This window comes from Phoca vitulina, unplaced genomic scaffold (genome assembly GCF_004348235.1).
Source record: "Phoca vitulina isolate PV1807 unplaced genomic scaffold, GSC_HSeal_1.0 scaffold23, whole genome shotgun sequence".
Taxonomy (NCBI): Eukaryota; Metazoa; Chordata; class Mammalia; order Carnivora; family Phocidae; genus Phoca; species Phoca vitulina.
Genome location: NW_022589726.1, coordinates 16,148,548 through 16,171,154, shown reverse-complemented (window position 1 = coordinate 16,171,154; position 22,607 = coordinate 16,148,548). Strand labels below are relative to the sequence as shown.

Sequence of the window (22,607 nt, the reverse complement as noted above, 5' to 3'; positions counted from 1 at the left end):
AAAAAAGACAAGAGTCACTATTTTCAACAAACTTACTTTCTCACTGAAAGTGCTAAGATGGCAGTAACAATTATTTGTTATGAGAGCACAAACAAGGACCAGTCAATACATAGAGTTTAGAAGACTTCTCAATAGAAGTGATGTTCCATGTGAAAATCACAAATAAGTAGATTTACCTGGGTAGTTTTGAAGACTGGGAAGTAAAGATGCAGTGTGGAAGGACAGAGAGAGAGATTGAGGCGGGGATTTTTTTTTTTTTTTTTTTACCTATCACATGGTAAATTTTCAGTAAATATAATCTATTCCTCTTACTATAAGAAATGTGGACTAGAAAGAAGATATGACTTGCACAGAGCATAAATCCCACTCAGGATTTTGTGGTTTTGAGTTCACGTCACATGACTTACCTGTGGGAGTCCAGATAATACTAGCTGACACATATGAAGCATATACTATGCATCAGCTTTTATTATAAATGTATTACCTCGTCTAATTATTTTAACTGTATATGGTAGATACTCTTATTATCTCCATTTTATAGATTAAAAAACTGAAGGCCGAGAGGTTGGGAAACTTGCCCAAGGTCATACAGAGGTGGGCAGGAAAGCCAGGTGTAGTGAGATGGAGATCTCTCTATAGAAGGTGTGCTCTGAATCAGCATGATGCTGCCACTGCAACTTAGAGTGAGAAAGAGTAAAGACAGGTGTGTGGAGAGTATATTTAGTATTTTTTATTTGATTTTGAGCTTAGTGATAATGAGGTATTACAGTGTTTTCCATTCTTAACTAAACAGACTGAAATATGTGGGGTTTTTTCCAGCTGTGTATCAGTGATCCCAACATTTCTTCATATGCAGCAGATAAACTGTGCATTAAAATACTCTCTGTAACATGTATCCAGTGGACACTGAGTATAAATTGCATACTACCAGAGAAACATGAGAGTCAGAGGAGTGATCCAACAATGTGGAAGTTGCATGTTAAAACACGAAACAAAACATAAACACATGCTTGGTCACCGTGGCACGATGCAAAATGCAGGTCACAGATGGATCAGCAGAGCCTGATGGAGCCCAGGTCACTTTTTATATATTTATATTTTATCATGACCACATCTTCAAGAAAAGACATAAAACAAATTAAATCGAGATATTCACTTTTGAAATAAAGAAGAGGGGCGCCTGGGTGGCTCAGTCGGTTAAGCGGCTGCCTTCACCTCAGGTCATGATCCTGGAGTCCCGGGATCGAGTCCCGCATCGGGCTCCCCGCTCAGCGGGGAGTCTGCTTCTCCCTCTGACCCTCCCCTCTCTCATGCTCTCTGTCTCATTCTCTCTCTCAAATAAATAAATAAAATCTTTAAAAAAAAAAGAAAGAAAGAAAGAAGAAATGTTAGATATAAGAAGAAATTATAATTTTGTTGAATCACACACCACAATGTAGGTCATATCTAATCACATGAGAAAATCCATTCTTGGGTATAGATTAAAACTGTGAAAGAAAAGAGGAAAATGAGATGGTAGAACATTTTTAAAAATATGTTTAATATTCTAGAGGGGAGGCGGTGGGGGGATGGGTTAGCCTGGTGATGGGTATTAAAGAGGGCACGTTCTGCATGGAGCACTGGCTGTTATATGCAAACAATGAATCATGGAACACTACATCAAAAACTAATGATGTAATGTATGGTGATTAATATAACATAATAAAAAAAAATAGTAGTAGCCACTCACTAAAAAAAAAAAAAGTTTAAACATCTCTCACAAAACTGCCAAAAGAATAAAATAAAATAAACAATTGAGTAGCCAGAGTATTAGCAATATCAATCATTAATTTATAGAAGAAACCACATGTTCCTTTGTATGCTGTCTCTGGTAGTCACTGTTTATTCCCATCTAGCTTTGACACCACTCTATTCAAATAAAATATCTCTAAATTTTATGTGAAATTGAATAAAATTCAGTAGTCAGTGATGAAAAACCACACAGTAACAACCTTCATCTTATTGGGACTGACAGATGACCCTCAACTTCAGATTCCAATTTTTATGTTTCTATTTCTTACTTACATGTTGAGTATAACTGGGAACCTGACCATCATATCCCTCACTTTAGTTGACTCTCATCTTAAAACACCAATGTACTTCTTCCTACAGAATTTTGCTTTATTAGAAATTTCATTCACATCTGCATGTATCCCTAGATATTTGTACAACATAGCAACAGGTGACAGGTCAATTGCATTTAATATTTGCGTTATTCAAGTGTTTTTTATCGACGTCTTTGGAGTAACAGAATTTTTTCTCTTGGCTACAATGTCCTATGACCGCTATGTGGCTATCTGCAAACCCCTGCATTATGTGACCATCATGAACAGCAGAGTCTGCAAGAGGCTTGTCCTCTGCTGTTGGATGGCTGGCTTGTTGATCATATTCCCACCACTTACTCTGTTCCTAAATTTGAAATTCTGTGATTCAAATGTGATCGATTATTTTTTCTGTGATGCATCTCCAATCTTGAAGATTTCATGCTCATAGAGCAGTTGGTTGTGGTCTGTGCTGTGCTGACCTTCATTCTGACCCTTGTGTGTGTTCTTCTGTCTTACATTCACATCATCAAGACCATTCTACGATTCCCCTCTGCCCAACAAAGGAAAAGAGCCTTTTCTACTTGTTCTTCTCACATGACTGTTGTTTCCATCACCTACGGAAGCTGTATTTTCATCTATGTTAAGCCTTCAGCAAAGGAATCAGTGACTATTAATAAGGGTGTGGCAGTGCTAATGTCATCCATAGCTCCCATGTTGAACCCATTCATTTACACTCTGAGAAACAAACAAGTGAGACAAGCCTTCAATGAGTTCTTCAAAAAAACTGCATTGGTATCAAAAAAGTAAGAGAATGCTCAAGTCCAGAAATAAAATAACAAGCTAAGCATAAACCATGAAGCTCTAAATCTGTTTGTCTCTTTTTAATCTGATCTCTATTTAGGTTAACTTTCTCAAACATTTATTGCATCCAGAATGAATACCCTTCACCACATGAATTCACTCCTTTAACCTCCCACCCTGCAAACAAACCCAAGATCCCAATCAGAGGACATGATAATAATTTTCTATTAAACGTAAGCCCGATTTTACTTCTAATCTCACAAACAAAACTGAAATGCAGAAAAATAAAACAAATGAGAACCAAACGAAATAAATAGCTTATCTTATATTTTCTTGGACTTGCAAAAAATAATGGATTTAAAGTGCTCTTCTAATCTTCTAATCTAAATGTTGCTGAATGTTAATTGATTAAATTAAAATGTATTGAGTACCTAGTCCTGGCAGGTCAAGTTCTAAGCAAAAAAATTTTTTAACTAGGCACCATGCGCAATGTGGAACCCAACACAGGGTTTGAACTCGATCTTGCGATCAAGACCTGAACTGAGATCAAGAGTCAGGGGCTTAACCAACTAAGCCACCCAGGCACTGCTCTAGGCACAAATTTTTAATTAGTAATATCCCTGATTATACTTAGCTCACTAATAATCCTGTATTACTAAATTTTTTTTAAAAGCACCATTGGGAAGAGGTGGGCAGGGGAAGGGGTTAAATGGGTGACGGGTATTAAAGAGGGCACTTGTGATAAGCACTGGGTGTTATATGTAAGTGATGAATCACTAAGTTCTACACCTGAAACTAATATTATACTGAAATTAATATTATATGTTAACTAACTGGAATTTAAATAAAAATTTGAAAAAGAAAAAAAAAGCACCATTGGCAAAGAGTAATATGATATAATTGAAAAGTAAAGAAAATAAAAGTAAATACATACCCAAATAAATGTGTCTTAAATGGAAGTAGAATTTGATATCTAGGATCCTGGAGTGTATTTATTTGTAAATACACACACACACACACACACACACACACACACACTCATATAAAATGCTGAAATTTTAAAAGTAAAAGTTTCACAGACTATATAAAATACATAATTTTTTTTTTTTTTTTACACTTTTCTATTTCTCCATTTATTTTTTTTGCTTTATGTATTGTGAACTCTATTACATGATGCATGTAATTTGGGGATTGTTATGTCTTCTGGATGAGTTTACCATTTTATTATAAAATACATAATATTTTAAATGTGAGGAAAAGCTGTTTTCTAAAAGGATATGATATTATAAGTTCAGTGTCAAAATGTTAATTGCTATTGAGGAAGTAAAGAAGTTGTTAAAATTATGAAAAATATTCAATTGTTTAAATACAATATGAATATCTTAATTCAAAATGTCGCTGAATTAACCAATAAATTTTTGTATATCATGAAAAGAGAATTTCAAAAGATATCTAGAAAACAAACCATCAATATACATGGAAGTCTAAAAGGAATTCCAAATGAAAAGTTATAATTAAAGTAATAGTTAAATTTTTTCATGAAGTAAATGGCATATAGATTAGAAGACCACAAAATGTACATCAATTTTTCTTAAAAGAGCTCATAAAACTACTAAGTAAATTATCATGTTGGTAAGTTTTCTCCTGGCTTTCTGGCATCCAGGCCTAATGGCCATCCTTTTGGACTCTCTCCTGGTATCTCTAGGATATGGCACTTACAGTTGACTCTGTTAAAAAGAAAAGGGGGGGGCACCTGGGTGGCTCAGTTGTTAAGCGTCTGCCTTCAGCTCAAGTCATGATCCCAGGGTCCTGGGTTCGAGCCCCACGTCAGGCTCCCTGCTCGGGAGGAAGCCTGCTTCTTCCTCTCCCACTCCCCCTGCTTGTGTTCCCTCTCTTGCTGTGTCTCTCTCTGTCAAATAAATAAATAAAATCTTTAAAAAAAAAAAAAAGACTCTTTCCCTCATTCTTCCATTCCATTTTCTCTATTTTTCACTTAGGTCTCAATGTAAATGTCATCCACCTACAGGCTGTTACTTCCTCTCCCACCACACAAACATACAAACTAAATCTGGAGAAACTGTTTATCCCACCTGCTGTTTTGACCTAAACTTTCTGTTCTTTAGCACCAATTTCACTAAAATTTTGTTTACATTGTGTATCTAAAATCTTCTAGAAAGTCAAGCACTTTACTTTTTATGCATACTTTACTATATATATATAAAACCTAGTAAATAAATGATATTAAATATGTTAGCTTCAAATATACTAGTGAAAAAGCCTCACAACTACTGAAAAAAAAAATTACTTATTAAAGAAAAGTGCTAATTTCTGTCAAGAAAATTCATAAAAGAATCAAATGGAAAAATGGGTAAAATACGCTATATATTTTTAAAGAACTTTACATCAAGATTTAACTACCCTACTACATTTGATTTCTATTTTAAGATATGAAAAAAATTAACAAAAGTTGTTATTTACTGAGAGATCAATTTAGGCTAACTTTACATAAGCTACAATATTATTTACCTATGAATTTACTTTAATACACACACAAACACACATATATTTTTTTAATGGATAATCTTCCAAAGAGCACTGGAATTGGTTTTTAATCTTTGTTTCATGCATTGGTAAATTGAGATGTGAGAATATTAAGTAATGTTAATAAGTGTTGGAGCCAGGGTTCAGTCCTGTTTCATGTTATTCTAGGTCTGTAATCTCTGGATATGGCACTGCCTCTTCAGGATTGCACACATAATCATCAAAATTACATCAGGGAACATCTTAAGAAATTTTATTTTATCTAAAACACCCAATGTTTATATCAAGAAAGTGGAATAAAATCTAAACAAATACTAGTTGATAATTTTATAATTGCATAGATTAATCAAAATCAAAATATCATCATTTGATAGATCATTTATGATGTTAAAAATTACAATTACTTATTGAAATGTCACATTGTATTATCTTGCAAAAATGTATAATTTTAAAATATGTAATTGAATAAAGAAACGCTAATAGTCTAATATACAATAATAAGGAAGAGGCAAACATCTCTTAAAATGCAATTCAGAGACTTCCAGGGAGAGGATCCTAAGCTCACCTCACCCCATGGACACACTTAGATAACAGCCACATCAGTGTAAATAACCCAGAAAATGACCTGAAGACTGGCAGAGCAGACTCTCCACAGCTAATAGTAGAGAGGAGGCCACATCAAAAATGGCAGGAAGGGTGGCCACTCAGTAAGTAATAAAACTGACCGCAAGACTGTCTGCAGGAGGGAGAGACATGCAAGCTTATAAAAAGGACAGGGCAGACCCCACACCAGGCATCCCAGGCATGGGAGACCCACACTGGAAAGATAAAGCCCCATAACATTTGGCTTTGAAAACAAGAGGGGCATAACTTTATGAGTTTTTATAATCAATGGGGCTTAACACCTGGAACTTTAAAAATCAGCAGGCTTGGCTCTGGGAGAGCAACTGGGCAAAGAAAACTGAGTCCCTGCCATTAAAGAGACAGCATAACAGCAACACTGAGATACAACTTAAAAGCAGCGTTTGAAAAATGCAGATAATATGGGAAGGAGATTTAATTACTAATCTCAGAACATGTGCCGGAGGGGCAGGGATCTTTAGGAGTCTTCTCCAAGAACAAAGAGTGGGCGGGCACCATTTCCCTTTGCCACCCCCCACAGACACCTGCAGAAACCAGTGCAAACACTCTCTACCTAGTTTGCTCACAGTGTGCTTCACCCCCAAGTTTTCCTGCAACCTGCCCCCTCCAACCTGACCTTGACAAGAGCTCAACAAAGCAGATCCAGGTCCCACAGCAGACTGGCACAAACCTTGCTAACACCATGCACCCCACCCTCATGTTCTCCTGTAGACCAGCCCTCAGCAGGAGTCCATCCAAAGCAGGACCACAAGTTGTGACACTGTGCAAGCAGCCCCAACAGTGGCCATCACCACTCTAAAGTGACTCCTATCCAGGGGCAAGGGGAAGATAACCACACACACCAGTCCAACTGTGGCCCCAGCATGGGGCTAGGGGCAGACATCTGGTCTGACTGCAGGCCAGACCGACTAATGAAGGCCTCTCATGGATAAGACAGGGAGAAAACCCTGCAGTTTAGTGTGACCACAGCTCTGGCAAATGCCTGGTTTGACCCAACTAAAGCCCAAGGAAGCCACAGACTGGCACATTAACAACACAGGAACCAAACCCTGCCCACAACAGACAAAGTGAGCCATTGCAGATGACTAAACTGAAGGCAAACATGGCTCAGCCACAACAATAAGGTGCACACAGTACTCATAGGAGACACCCTGAAGCACCAGATTCTGGACAAACAAGGGACACTGCACTACAGCGCATTATAGGACCTCTTCTTCATATGGCCACTACTTTCATGAGCAGGAGATGCAGCTGACTTTCCTAACACAGAGGAACAGAGAGTTAGACACATGAGGAGACTGAAGAATATGTCCCAAAGGAAAGAACAGGACAAAATCACAACAAGAGAGCTAAATGAAATGGAGATAAACAATATACTGATAGAGAATTTAAAGTAATGGTCATAAGGATACTCACTGGACTTGAGAAAAGAGTGAAGGACCTCAGTGAGACCCTCAACAAAGAGATAGAAAATATTAAAAAGAACCAAGCAGAGATGAAGAACTCAATAACTGAAATTTAAAAATACACTAAAGGGAATAAATAGTAAACTAGAGGAAGCAGAAGAATGAATCAGCAACCTAGAAGACCAAGTAATGGAAAATAATCAACTTGAACAGGTGAAAGAAATAAGAATAATAAAAAATGAGAATAGATTAAGGGAACTCAGTAACACCATCAAGCATAATAACATTCTCATTATAAGGATCCCAGAAGGAAAAGGGAGATAAAAGGGGGCAAAAAAATTATTTGAAGAATAAAAGATGAAAACTTCCCATATCTGGGAAAGGAAACAGAAATCCAGATCCAGGAGACAGAGAGAGCACCCAATAAAATCAACAAAAAGTTCAGACAAAGACAAGTACTAAGTAAAATTATTGCAAAAAGTAGCAATAAAGAAAGAATTTTAAAAGCAACAAGAGAAAAGAGTTACTTACAAGGGAAATCTCATAAGGCTATCAGCTGAAACTTTGCAGATTAGAAGGGAGTGACATGATATAGTCAAAGTGCTGTAAGGGAAAAGAAAAAAACCCTGCAACCAAGAATACTCTATCCAGCAAGGCTGTCTTTCAGAATACAAGAAGAGATAGTTTCCCAACAAACAAAACTTAAAGGAATTCATCACAATGAAACCAGCCTTACAAGAAATGTGAAAGGGGATTCTTTAAATGAAAAGGAAAGATAATATGCAGGAGTTTTTAAAAAGTAAGAAGCAGGGGTGCCTGGGTGACCCAGTCTGTTAAGTATCTGACTCTTGATTTCAGCTCAGGTCATGATCTCAGGGTCATGGGATCGAGCCCTGTGTTGGGCTCCATGCTCAGCTCAGAGTCTGCTTGAGACTTCTCTCTCTGCCCCTCATTCCACTCATGTGTTCTCTCTCTCTCTCTCAAATAAATAAATAAAATCTTTAAAAAAAAAATGAAAAAGGAGAAACAACAACCAACACCACAGAAATGCGAATAATTGTAAGAGAATAGTAGAAAAATTATATGCCAACAAATTGGACAACCTAGAAGAAGGGCATAAATTCCTAGAAACATAACCTCCCAAAACTGTATCAAGAAGAAGTAGAAAATTTGAACAGACCAATTACCAGCAATGAAATTGAATCAGTAATCAAAAAACTCCCAACAAACAAAAGTCCAGGGCCAGATGGCTTCACAGGTGAATTCTACCAAATATTTAAGGAACAGATTTAAATAACAAATATTTAAAGAACATTTAAATACCTATTCTTCTCAAACTACTCCAAAAAATAGAAGATGAAAGAAAGCTTCCTAATTCATTCTATGAGGCCAGAATTACCCTGATACCAAAACCAGATAAAGATGCCACAGAAAAAGAGAACTATAGGCCAATATATCTGATGTACTAGATGCACAAATCCTCAACAAAATATTAGCACACTGAATCAAACAATACATTTAAAAAAGTCATTCACCATGATCAAGTGGGATTTATTCCCAGGATGCAAGGGTGCTTCAATATTTGCAAATCAATCAATGTGATACATCACATTAATAAGAGAAAGGACAAAAACCATATGACCATTTCAATAGATCAAGAAAAACCATTTGACAAAGTACAAGATCCTTTCATGATAAAAACCCTCAACAAAGTAGGTTTAGAGGGAACATACCTCAACATAACAAAGGCTGTATACGAAAAATCCACAGCTAAAATCATACTCAGTGGTGAAAAACTGAGAACTTTCCCCCTAATATCAGGAACAAGACAAGGATGTCCACTCTCACAACTTTTATTCAACATAATACTGGAAGTTCTAGCCACAGCAATTAGACAAGAAAAAAATAAAAGGCATCCAAATTGGTAAGGAAGAAGTAAAACTTTAACTGTTTGCAAATGACATAATACTATACACAGAAAACCCTAAAGACTCCACCATAAAACTACTAGAACTGATATATGAATTCAGTAAAGTCACGGGTTACAAAATCAATGTATAGAAATCCATTGCATTTCTATACAATAATGAAGTAGCAGAAAGAGAATTTAAGAAAACTCCTAAGGACAGGCACCTTCTCCTTGCTTCTTCTTGGGGTCTTGGCCCTGCTCCCTCCCTGCAAAGAGTTTGGACATGTCAATGCACATCTGTGCTGGTGGGGCCTTAAGTGCTCTTGGGTCCACACTGTCTCTGCAGGTGCAGAAGCATGAGCCATGGGTAGATCACCAGCATGCACAGGGTCACCTTCCAGATGAAGGAGAATGAGAACATCACCATGGTGAGGGGCATCCGGCTTTTGGAAAATCTGACTGTATGAAGGAAACTTTCCCAACTGGTTCGAAATCTCAGCAGTATTCTGGTGCTTATGGTTCTTCAGTTTTGAGGAAAAGAAGAATTGAAAAGAAGAGTGTGTATATATGTTAAGAAAGAAAAAAAGAAGAAGAAGAATGTAGCAGGAGGGGAAGAATGAAGGGGGGGAAATCGGAGGGGGAGAAGAACCATGAGAGACGATGGACTCTGAAAAACAAACTGAGGGTTCTAGAGGGGAGGGGGTTGGGAGGATGGGTTAGCCTGGTGATGGGTATTGAGGAGGGCACGTTCTGCATGGAGCACTGGGTGTTATGCACAAACAATGAATCATGGAACACTATATCTAAAACTAATGATGTAATGTATGGGGATTAACATAACAATAAAAAATTAAAAGAAAAGAAGAGTGTGAGGAGCAGGCATTGGATCAAACCAAGAAAGAGTCTGGAAATCAGAAACAACTAAAGCAAGGCAAAGAACCAAACTGAGAGAGGACTTTTGCCAATGAGCACTTAACCAGAGCAATTCTTCAAGACAGGATTTCAAGTGAAGAAGAACGAACCAAGGCAAAGCACTTGGCTAAGCAACTGGAAAGAGAAAGATCAAGTCACAGAGGCAGGATGTATTCTATAAAGAGTAACTGGCTAGAGGAGAGGAGCTCAGAATTCTACAAAGTTACCGTTGAACATTATCAGAAAGCTGCTGAAGACGGGGAAGCAAAGTTCAAGCAATATGAGTTTCATCCTGTCTGTGCTGATCTGCAGGCCAAAGTTCTCCGGTGTTACTGCCAGAACATCCAGCAGACCCTCAGCTGCTGCACTCTGGCCAACCAGTACATGCACTGTGTCTATCAGGCTAAACAGGGCATTCTTGAAAATGGAGGATAAAGTCAACTTTTAGAACAAGCAAACTCCTCAATGTTAATTCCAGAGGCAGAACATTTTTTTTTTCCCCCGTAGGTAAGAAAGTAACCCATTCAAAGAGAAGACAATTAAAGAAAAGCACCAGAGGGCAGATTCAACCACAGAAGATCACAATTTGAAAAGCTGAGGCCTAGATCAGGTATCAGCCAGCAAGGACACATGGCAGTATTAGTGAACCCCATTTATGATGATTAAAAGAGAAAGGCAGTCCTCTCTACCTTTTTAACTTTCTATTCAACTTTCTCTTCTAAGAAAGCTCCATCATTTGGTGAACCTTCAATCTGCCAAAGCTGGGTTTGGAATTGAGAGCTAAGGTAATTGGAGTGGGGAGAGTCTAGGGCATCAAACCTTGATCTTGGCTCAGCAGTGCTGGGTGGAATGTCTAGGCTGTGGCATGTTGGTTTTCTCTCTTTTTCTTTTCTCCCTTGATGATATAAGAGCTATTTTATTTTAACTTATTATGGTGATCACGCAAGTAAGACAAAAAGGAGAGAGAAATGCACCTCTTTTACTGGAATAATGTTTATGATTATAAGTGAAATAAGGCATTTTTTATCCACATAAAGGCAACCTTGGCCTTTACAACCTCTTCTCGATTGTGAATACTTACATCTTTACTTCACCCACTATAAATAATAAATATATTTTCTGACAGAAAAAAAGAAAAAGGAAAACAATTTCATTTACAATTGCACCAAAATAATAAAATACCTAGGAATAAACTTAACAAAGGAAAAAAGGAAAGGAATAAACTTAACCAAGGAGGTGAAAGACCTGTACTCTGAAAACTACAAAACACTGATGAAAGAAATTAAAGATGACACAAACAAATGGAAACATATTCCACTCCCATGGATTGGGAGAATAAATACTGTTTGTGTCCATACTACTTAAAGCAATCTACAGATTTACTGTAATTCCTACCAAAATACCAACAGCATTTTTCACAGAACTAGAGCAAATAATCCTAAAATTTGTATAGAACCACAAAACCCCGAATATCCAAAGCAATATTGAAAAAGAATAAAATTGGAGTCATCACAATCCCATATTTCAAAATACACTACAAAGCTGTAGTAATCAAAACAGTATAGTACTGGTACAAAAACAGACACATAGGTCAATAGAACAAATTACAGAGTTCAGAAATAAGCCCACAGTTATATCATTTCAATTACTCCACAATGAATGAGACAAGAATATGCAGTAGGAAAAAGACAGTGTCTTCAACAAATGGTGTTGGGAAAACTAAACAGCTACATGCAAAAGAATGAAACTGGACCAATTTATTACACCATACACAAAAAATAAACTCAAAATGAATTAAAGACCTAAATGTAAGACCTGAAACCATGAAAATCCTAGAACAGAACACAGGCAGTAATTTCTCTGATATCAGCCATTCAATATTTAGATATATCTCCTAAGGCAAGAGAACAAAAGAAATGGCAAGAGTAGGAATCTTTGTCTTATTCCATTCTTTACCACTGAGGATAATATTAACTATAAGGCTTCACATATATTGCCTTTATTATGTGAGATAACTTCTTTCTATAGACAGTCCGTTGAATGATTTTAATCATGAAAGGGTTTGAATTTGTCAAATGCATTTTCTGCATGTAATGAGGTGATCGTGTGATTTGTATCCTTCATTCTGTTAATGTGATGTATCACATATATTGACTTTCATATGTTAAGCCCATTCTTGCATCCCAAGGATAAATCCCACTTGGTCATGGCTATGCTTCCTTTAACGCATTGTTGAATTTGGCATGCTAGTATTTTGTCAAGGTTTTTTGCATCTATGTTCATCAGAAATATTAATCTAGGGGGAGGAGCAAGATGGCGGAGGAGTAGGAGACCTAAATTTCATCTGGTCCCAGGAATTCAGCTAGATAGGGATCAAACCATTCTAAACACCAACGAACTCAACAGGAGATTGAAGAAAAGAATAGCAACAACTCTCTGAACAGAAAAGTGACCACTTTCTGGAAGGTAGGACGTGCGGAGAAGTGAATCCGAGGTGATATTCGGGAGGATAGACGGCGGGGGACGGGGCCTCCGTCAGCCCATACCGGCAAGTGATAAGAGCAGCAGAGCACAAAATCAGAACTTTTAGAAGTCGGCTCCGCTGAGGGAAGTCGCTCCAGTGGCTAAGCGGGGGGTGGAACCCTCGCTGGGACAGTGTGGTCTCAGGACCCTCAGGGTCACAGAAAGACCGGGGGTGCCTGAGTGAGGCAGAGCTCCCAGGTTTCGGAGCGGGGAAGCCGGCTGCAGAGACGGAGCGGAGGAGTGGGCTCTCAGCTCGGGGTTGCCATAAACCGTGATCCACGGCACAGTCGGGCCATTGCTCTTCCAGCAAGGACCCAACAAGCTGCAGATCCAGGGAGATTCCTCTTCCTCCCCTGGGAGGAGCAGCACGGGAGCACACTGCAGGGATCTGCTGGGTTTGGAGACTCCACACGGGGTTGTATGCCAGAGATAGAAAACCTCGGTCACAGGCCAGGTGAGCACGGAGTGCGGCCAGAGACTGGGGAGACGGGAGTGACTGACTGCTTTTCTCTGGGGGTGCACTGAAGAGTGGGGCCCCAAGTTCTCAGCTCCTCCGGGGGGAGATTGGGAGGCCCCCATTTTCACTCTCGTCTTCCAAAGCCCTACGGAAAGCTTGCAGGGAACAGAAGCTCCCGAGAGCAAACCCAAGCAGATTACTTAGCCTGCCCCCAGCAAGGGCGGGGCAATTCCGCCTCCGGCAAAGACATTTGAGAACCACGGCAACAGGCCCCTCCCCCAGAAGATCAGCGAGAACAGCCAGCCAAGACCAAGTTTACCGATCAATGAGAACGGCAGAACTCCAGCGCTAGGGGAATACTGCACATAGAATTCATGGCTTTTTCCCCATGATTCTTTAGTGTAATAGTGTAATTAAGCCAGAAATCAATATGAAAAATACAACCAGGAAATACTAATACGTATGAAAATTTTTAAATGCAGTCCTAAATAACCTGGATATATTTCTGGAACAAACTTCTCTACATACACTGTAGTATGCATATACAAAAATACTCACTGTAGCATGTATAAAATTTCCCTGAAATGGAAACAACCTAAATTTCTATCAGTAGTAAAATGCATAAATAATTTTAATGGTAAATTCATACAGTGAGTACAGTGCTATTGCACATGTTTAGAAGTTATCTTAGATAAATTCTTTATAGATCTTGGATACCAGCCCTTTATCTGTTATATCATTTGCAAATATCTTCTCCCATTCCGTAGGTTGCCTTTTAGTTTTGTTGACTGTTTCCTTTGCTATGCAGAAGCTTTTTATCTTGATGAAATCCCAATAGTTCATTTTTGCTTTTGTATCCCTTGCCTTTAGAGACATGTCTTGCAAGAAGTTTCTGTGGCCAAGGATGAAGAGGTTACCGCCTGTGTTCTCCTCTAGGATTATGATGGAGTCCTGTCTCACATTGAGGTCTTTCATCCATCTTGAGTTTATTTTTCTGTATGGTGTAAAAGAATGGTCCAGTTTCATTCTTCTGCATGTGGCTGTCCAACTTTCCCAGCACCATTTATTGAAGAAACTGTCTTTTTTCCATTGAATATTCTTTCCTGCTTTGTCAAAGATTTGTTGACCATAGAGTTGAGGATCCATTTTTGGGCTCTCTCTTCTGTTCCATTGGTCTATGTGTCTGTTTTTGTGCCAGTACCATGCTGTCTTGATGATTACAGCTTTGTAATATAGCTTGAAGTCGGCATTGTGATGCTTATCAAACTGAAAATGCAAAAAAACAAATAATCCAGTCAAGAAATGGGCAGAAGACATGAACAGACACTTCTCCAAAGATGACATACAAATGGCCAACAGACACATGAAAAAATGCTTCACATTACTTGCCGTCAGGGAAATACAAATCAAAACCACAATGAGATACCACCTGACACCAGTTAGAATGGCAAAAATTAACAAGACAGGGAACAACAAATATTGGAAAGGATGTGGAGAAAGAGGAACCTCTTACACTGTTGGGGGGAATGCAAGCTGGTACAGCCACTCTGGAAAACAGTATGGAGGTTCCTCAAGAAGTTAAAAATAGAGCTACTCTATGACCCAGCAATTGCACTACTGGGTACTAACCCCAAAGATACAGACATAGTGAAAAGAAGGGGCACCTGTACCCCAACGTTCATAGCAACAATGTCCACAATAGCCAAACTGTAGAAGGAGACAAGATGTCCTTCAACAGATGAATGGATAAAGAAGATGTGGTTCATATATACAATGGAATATTACTCAGCCATCAGGAAGTTGAATACCTACCATTTGCATCAACATGGATGAAACTGGATTACTATGCTAAGGGAAACAAGTCAATCAGAGAAAGACAATTATCATACGGTTTCACTCATATGTGGAATATAAGGAATAGCACAGAGGACCACAGGGGAAGGGAGGGAAAACTGAATGGGAAGAAATCATAGAGGAAGACAAAACATGAGACACTCTTGACCCCGGGAAACAAACTGAGGGTTGCAGAAGGGAGGGGGGTGAGGGGATGGGGTAACTGGATGATGGGCATTAAGGAGGGCATGTGATCTGATGAGCACTGGGTGTTATATGCAACTAATGAATCATTGAACACTCCATCAAAAACTAATGATGTACTATATGTTAGCTAATTGAGTTTAAACTAAAAAAAAAAGTATCTTAGATATTTCCTGGTTACCATTAATAACAAAATTTCAGCAGGGGCATTGCATCTGGTTAAGGTAATGCCTATGACTCCCAGGATCCTGAGCAAAGTGAGCACAATTAGCAGGAAAAGAGCATGTTGGTGGTGAGCCTGAGGGAAATCCTGTTGTCCAAAGTAAAATATTGGCATAAAAGGTGTGCAGAATATAGGTGATGTTAGGAGGAAGGCCTAGGAGTGGGATATGAGTGGGGTTTATAACAATGAAACCAAAGGCCTAACAGGAGTGACTGTTTTGACAGAAACATCTTGTATGGGGAGGTTTCTATTTATAAGATGCCAGTAAGCGATGATCAGGACAAAGCAAGAGGTCCTAAGTGTCAGAAGTTGAGCATAACTAAGGTTGCTGATGGCAGTGAGAGTCAGTGAGCAGACCACATACTCTTCCATAATTTTAGCGAGGTTTCTTTAAGGAAGACTGTACTGCACTCTCTAAGGCCTGCAGCCTGAGCCCGGTAAAGGGGGTGGGGAGGAAGAGGCGGGTTTTACTGAACGCCTTTTCAAGAGCCCAGCACCGTGTATTTTCAGAAGTGAAGTAAGTAGCTAGGTCATTATCAGGAATGTCTGGAACTCTGAAGGGAATAAGAAGTGTCTTCTTGATGCCCATGTTATGGCTTCACTGGTTCCATGTCTGGAAGGATAGATGAGTCATACTCCCTTCTACGTGTCCACCATGGTCAGAGAATAGTAAGTGTCCTCTGCAGAGGGAGTCAGTGACCCCATAAAATCTATGTGACATTGGTTAATGGACAGTCCCCAGGGAAATGAGCCTCATCAACTGTATAGACAATGGCACATTTTCCCACACGCGGTTCATGAGTTAGTCACCACGCCATTCATGCCTGAGGAGAAGGAGAGTCCCTTTCATCCTTCGCAGGACCTCAGGGCAGTAGCTTCTCTGTGGCCTGATATTTCATGGGCCCACCCGTCCAAAGTTAGACCAGAGCTGAGGTTGTGCCAATATGTGTCTCAGAAATCAAAGCCAATTTATCTGCCTGTGCATTGCAATGAGCCCCTGAAAACTGATTTTAGTATGTGTGGCCTTGATGTGTATTTTGGGTATCTGGGAGGCAAGAAATTCCCACAGTTCTTTACCCCAACATAGAGAGGGGAGCACCTTAGATAAGGAATTATTGTTGCTGCCATTAGTCAGACCAGATAACCATACCATGGACAATGTCTACAGTCTATAAAAATGTGCAGAAGGGACCAAGTATTGGCCAGGACACCCTCTAGTGCTAAGATAAATGCTGACCCATGGGTCTCATCCTTGATTAGGGATGTCCCAGTTAGGGAATGGAAGGCAGCAGCTCTTCAGTAGGCTCTATCATGCATGACAGTGGTGCTGACATCTATAACAGATACAAACTCCCTTTCCTAATCATTCAGTTAATCCCAATGGGGTTCCTAGGTAGCCAGCAGATATGTGAGAGGGGTAACCTCTAGGCACTACTGTATCTAGCAAAGGACTGAGAACCTATAGGTGGGATATGCCAGAGGTCCCACTTTGGCTCCATAATTAGCATTTTCCTTTACTAATGAGGCCTCTATGGCCATGCCAGGTTTCTGGAGTGCTGTCTCAATGACCAAAGACACAATGGGCAACTGGGTTCAGAGAATCACAAATTCAGGACCTGTGAAAGCATTTATCTCAAGAAGAGCCCACTATACAACCAACAGTTGCCATCCAAATGGTGTGTTGATTCAGCCAAGGAAAATAGTTTCTTGCACAAGAAGACCATGAACAATTTAAGGTCACTGTGGTGGATCTGGAAACTCTAGAAGAAATGCAAAGAGGTTCTTGAAACCTCTATAGTGAAGGAGCTTCTGGGGGGGGACACCAATGGGAATGTCTATTTTATTGCAATTTAGACAGATTCTACAGCTTTTTGTCATTGGATGGCCGATTCAAAGTGAGCCAATTTGTGAATGACAGCATAATGAATTTAAATAAAATTTGTAAATGAGGAAGATATCACCTCTAAAACCCAAATAAACACAGTCAATCTTGAGTCTATTTTAAAGTAATAAGTGCTGATGTCAGTGAAGAGTTGGTTCCTTACTGGATCAGATATGGATCATCCCTGGACTGACAAGTAATGTCCAGAGATTTTACTGAAATAGCAGTAACTTGAATTTTGCAGGATGCAGTGGCTTACCCCTGACTGGAAAGTCTGAATTACCTTGCAGGAGGATGTTATCGATATAATGTCATACCTGTGTTCTTGGAATAAGTTGAACGTGGTTAAGATCTACAAAGGTATGGGCATTGGCAAGGCTCCCCAAATATCCCACGGAGAGGTGAGTGAAAATGTATCATTCCTTCAAAGGTAAAGAACTACTCATAGAGTAGAACATGTCAGCCAAATCTATAACAGCAAAATATTTCCCAGTTGCTGATTCTTATTAATTTCAGTAAAATTACGTATGCAGGTCTTAATGGAGGCTATGACGGCATTAAGGTTATGGTAATTCACTGTGAAGTAAATTCATTTAATTCAGGTTTGAGAATTGGCCAAACTGCGTTATTAAAGGGAGAGATAACAGGAAGAATGAGTAAGCCAGGCACACCAATCCCCAGGGATCTCACTCCATTGCTTTCAACTTAACAAACATCATGTCTGCAGCAGATTCTCTCATGGAACCCGTTATCATGGTCTCTCTGGACCTTTTCTTCTCAGCCATATGTTCACATGTGAGGCATTTGATTCATGTGAAGCATTTAAACTTAAGTCCACAGGGCATGTTTAGCTTCTTCGGGAAATCGATCCCCATGTGCCTGTTCTCAAAAGAGCAGATAAAACCTGTGTTACTCTGCCTAACATAGAAACTGCACAGAAGCCCAAACGCTGCCTTCTGACTTCAAAATAATCTCCCTTAGAACAAAAATATTAAGGAATTTTCCATCTATCAAAGTCCACTTTTCTAATTCTAAAATTGCTGGGATGAGGGTTATTTGTTTATTTGTTTTTCTTTTTCATTTTATATGGGAAGGACTGTGTCTCTCAGGAACTATGTTTGGATTCTGGTTTGGATTCATAGGATGGAAGGTAATACACTTCCTAGGTAAGCCACACACACTTGGGTAGTTTCATTAAGAAAAGAGTACAATGTTTACACGTGGAATCTAAGAAACAAAACAGAAACAGACTCATAGATACAAGAATGAACTGATGGTTACCAGAGTGGGGAGAAGCTGGGGAGAGGGAAGCAAAATAGGTGAAGGGGATTAAGAGGTACAAACTTCCAGTTATAAAATAAGTAAGTCACAGGGATATAATGTACAGCATAAGTGATAATCAGTAATGTTCTAATAACTTTCATGGTGGCAGATAGTAATTAAACCTATTGTGACCATACCATAATGCATAAAAGTATCAAATCACTATGCTGCACACCAGAAACTAATGTAATATTGTATGTCAATTATAATTCAATTTCTTAAAATAAATACAGTCACCTATGGCTAGTGACTTCTGCAACAAAAAGAGAGAGAGAAAGGTAGAATGTTGATGGGAAGCCAATAGACAGCATGTTAAATTTGATATCACTCAGAGACTCACACGGCACATCTCACTTTTGATTTACCTCTTAGGAGCAAGTAAACATCCCACTGCAGTCATTCAGATTGTCAGGAATGTGAGCACTGCATGTTTTTAAAGTCACTGACATTATTCTATAAATGTGGATCATAAAGTCAATCAATTATGAAAATCGGGATGAAAATGCAGTACTTGCCAAAGATCACAGGTTAGTACAAACACGGATGGAAGGGCCAAAGGCAAATCCAGCTCAAAGTCTAATATCACCAAGTGTGTCCAACATCTGTATGGAATAATGGGGAGATTGATAAGAATGACTCTTTTTTTTTTAAGATTTTATTTATTTATTTGAGAGAGCATGAGTGGGATGAAGGGCAGAGGGAGAAGGAGACTCCACGCCAAGCAGGGAGCCCGGGACATTGGGATCATGACCTGAGCCAAAGGCAAACACCCAACCAACTGAGCCACCCAGGCACCCCGACAAGAAAGATTCTTAAAATATGATTTTTCTCTAACCCGTATGCATGTGAATTAGAGGGGCCTTTTCTATTATCTTTGGCTCTGAATCAGAAAAATCCAAAAATGCACACAGAACACCACCCCCAAAGTTTCCTTCCTTGGGGATTACCAATTTATCAAAAGGACGCTTCTTGTCAGAAATATGAATGTCCCTCTTCCTGGTTTCTATATGCCAAGAATGGAGAACAGGGAACTTTCAGGCATGATAAACTGTCATCCTTAGTTTGCCATTGAGGACTCATTAAGACTTTGAGAAAAATCTACTCTGAGTTGCACCTGTGGATATTTCAAAATCTCTATTCTCAGAGATATATCCCAAATCTACCTACAAGACTTCAACCATGCAGAGAAACATAAGAAAATGCTAATTAATATGATTTATAAATACCAGTACCTTGTTCATGTAGTCAAAAATGCTCACAATATAATATTAGAGAGTACGAAACCAAAGATCTTAAAGGCCTATTACAAATTTATACTTCCAAAGAAATAGGGGTGCAGAAAAAATCATTTATGCAACAAAACCTTCAACCATATCCATGTGAGGAATTCCCTATTGGTTGCTGAAACAAGGAAGTCAGAGGTTTGGACAATAATGGAGATGAGGATCTATGGCAGACAGCCAGTGAAACATCAAATAGTACAGGGAAGGGGGAAGAGCACAAGGAAGGAAAAGGGAAGCACAGAAAAGAGAATCTGATAGAAATAATTCTACCAAGAGCATAGAAGTATGAGAAATTAATAGAGTCAGAGGAAAGTGACTTAAATGTGGAGATTTCATAAACATTTTAGGATTAAAGGATAGGTTCAAAATGTTATTCTTCTGAAGAAAAAGAGTAATTATTCTGTAATAGAGTCTGGTAAGTGTCCAGGAATATGTCAACTTGGGGAATTAAAAAGACTTTAGAAATAAGGTCATTCACACAGAAGATATTGGGCTTCTATGGAGCCAAGTCCAGTGCAATGCAATGCTGGTTTAGGTCAACTGAATAGAAAGTAATATATGACATGGCTCATTAGGATCAGCTTTGTCTCTCCTACCCTGAGAAACTGGAGTTTTCATCATGCACCTCTTTCCTTTAGATCTCCTAAAGGTCAGCAATGAAAAACAGGACGTTTTCTGAGTTTATTCTGTTGGGCTTCACAAATCAACCTGAGGTCCAGGTTGTGATATTCATCTTTCTGTTCCTCATCTACGTGATAAGTGTCCTAGGAAATCTGACTATCATCATTCTCACTCTAGTAGACCCTCACCTCCAGATTCCCATGTATTTCTTCCTCCGGAATTTCTCCTTCTTAGAAGTTTCCTTCACGTCCATTTTTATTCCCAGATTTCTGACCAGTGTGACAACAGGAAATAAAGTCATCAGTTTTGCTGGATGCTTGATTCAATACTTTTTTGCTATATTTCTTGGGGCAACGGAGTTTTACCTCTTGGCTTCTATGTCCTATGACCGCTACGTGGCCATCTGCAAACCCCTGCATTACCTGACCATCATGAGCCACAGGGTCTGCAGACAACTCGTGTTCTGCTCCTGGCTGGGAGGGTTCCTAGCTATCTTACCCCCAATCATCCTGATGAGTCAGGTGGATTTCTGTGCTTCCAATGTTCTGAACCACTATTTCTGTGATTATGGGCCCCTTCTGGAGCTGGCCTGCTCAGACACAAGCCTCCTAGAAGTGATGGTCATCTTCCTGGCAGTTGTGACTCTGGCGGTTACTCTGGTGCTGGTGACATTTTCTTATACACACATTATCAGGACCATTTTGAGGATCCCTTCCGCCCAGCAAAGGACAAAGGCTTTTTCCACTTGTTCCTCCCACATGATTGTTATCTCCCTCTCTTATGGTAGCTGCATGTTTATGTACATCAATCCCTCTGCAAAAGAAGAAGGTGCCTTCAACAAAGGAATGGCTGTGCTCATTACCTCAATTACTCCCTTGTTAAACCCCTTCATTTACACTCTAAGAAATCAGCAAGTGAAGCAAGCATTCAAGGACACCATCCAAAAGATTGTGAAGCTTTAAAAGACAATACCTTTCCATGAAAAATATATTTCACTTACTAAATGTGTGTTGAGTGTCTACTATGTTTCAAACGCTGAACTGGCCCTTGAGGATAAATATATGAATGACATATGTCCTAAGTTCAAGGAATCTGCAGCCTAGTAAGACAGAAAGGTGTTAAATTGTAATTCATGTAGTTAGTTGACAAAAAATAAAAGAACATGGTAAGTGCTATTAGAGAAGAAAAATGAGAATCCATAAAAAGAACAGTTAGAGGGAGTTAACTGTTTTCCAGAAATGACTTGAAATTTTAGAGGCAAAACATACTGCTTATTTAGAAGAGTGGAAAGATAAGAATTTAGAGGGAGAAAGAGAGGCCACCACGAAGGTATTATTTAATTACAAACTACAGAGTCAGTGGACATTGGTAAGTCAAGAGAAGTTTTAAGAAAGGGAGTTATATTATCAGCATTATTTCTAAGGAAATCTGGCATTGGCATTGTTCTTCTTCATGGAGCCCTGGAGACTATGCTTTGGACAAAGTGTCAGTAAATTGATTCTCCTCCCCTTTGTCATTCATCTTTCAACTGTAGCCATTACAACTTCCATCCTTCCCTAAAGGAAAATAAAAAGGATATACATTTGATCCACTTTTCTCCAAATGAGGTGAAAACCCCCAAGATTTTGTCAACTTACATTTTCTAGAAGTTGTGGTTAGAAGAGGCTTCCAGAGCCAAGGTTAAAAGCCTCCTGCTTCTAGACAGGAGCTATTGTTGCTTTTCTAGCTGGATTTTTTTAGGTTAATGGCTGAGATCGCCAACTCTCTTTGGTAGTTCCTGGTGATTTTTTTTTCTACTGTAATTTTATTTTCATCTGTTTGTTTACTTTTGTTAGATATTAGAAAGGACAAATTCTGAAATATGACTACGTTCTTTTAACTTTTCCCCATGTTTTTGTTTTTGTTTATAACATAAGCCATGGATGCCTATTTCATAAACAGAAAATGAATATAAAGTATTAAT

General features: G+C 38.9%; 2 protein-coding genes and 1 pseudogene across 2 annotated transcripts; all 3 read left to right on the top strand.

Annotated features, from left to right (window-relative positions):
• The first annotated feature begins 1,968 nt into the window (after window positions 1-1,968).
• LOC116642391 (olfactory receptor 6C2-like) lies at window positions 1,969-2,891 on the top strand. The gene is given in 2 exon segments (XM_032420773.1): window positions 1,969-2,524; window positions 2,527-2,891. Coding segments are annotated over 2 exon segments (921 nt in total).
• A 6,872-nt stretch (window positions 2,892-9,763) lies between these two features.
• On the top strand, window positions 9,764-10,730 carry LOC116642593 (annotated as a pseudogene).
• Window positions 10,731-20,679: 9,949 nt separating this feature from the next.
• LOC116642386 (olfactory receptor 6C4) lies at window positions 20,680-21,606 on the top strand. The gene has a single exon (XM_032420762.1). The coding sequence runs from the start codon at window positions 20,680-20,682 to the stop codon at window positions 21,604-21,606; it is 927 nt and encodes a 308-aa protein (XP_032276653.1).
• The last annotated feature ends 1,001 nt before the right edge of the window (window positions 21,607-22,607 follow it).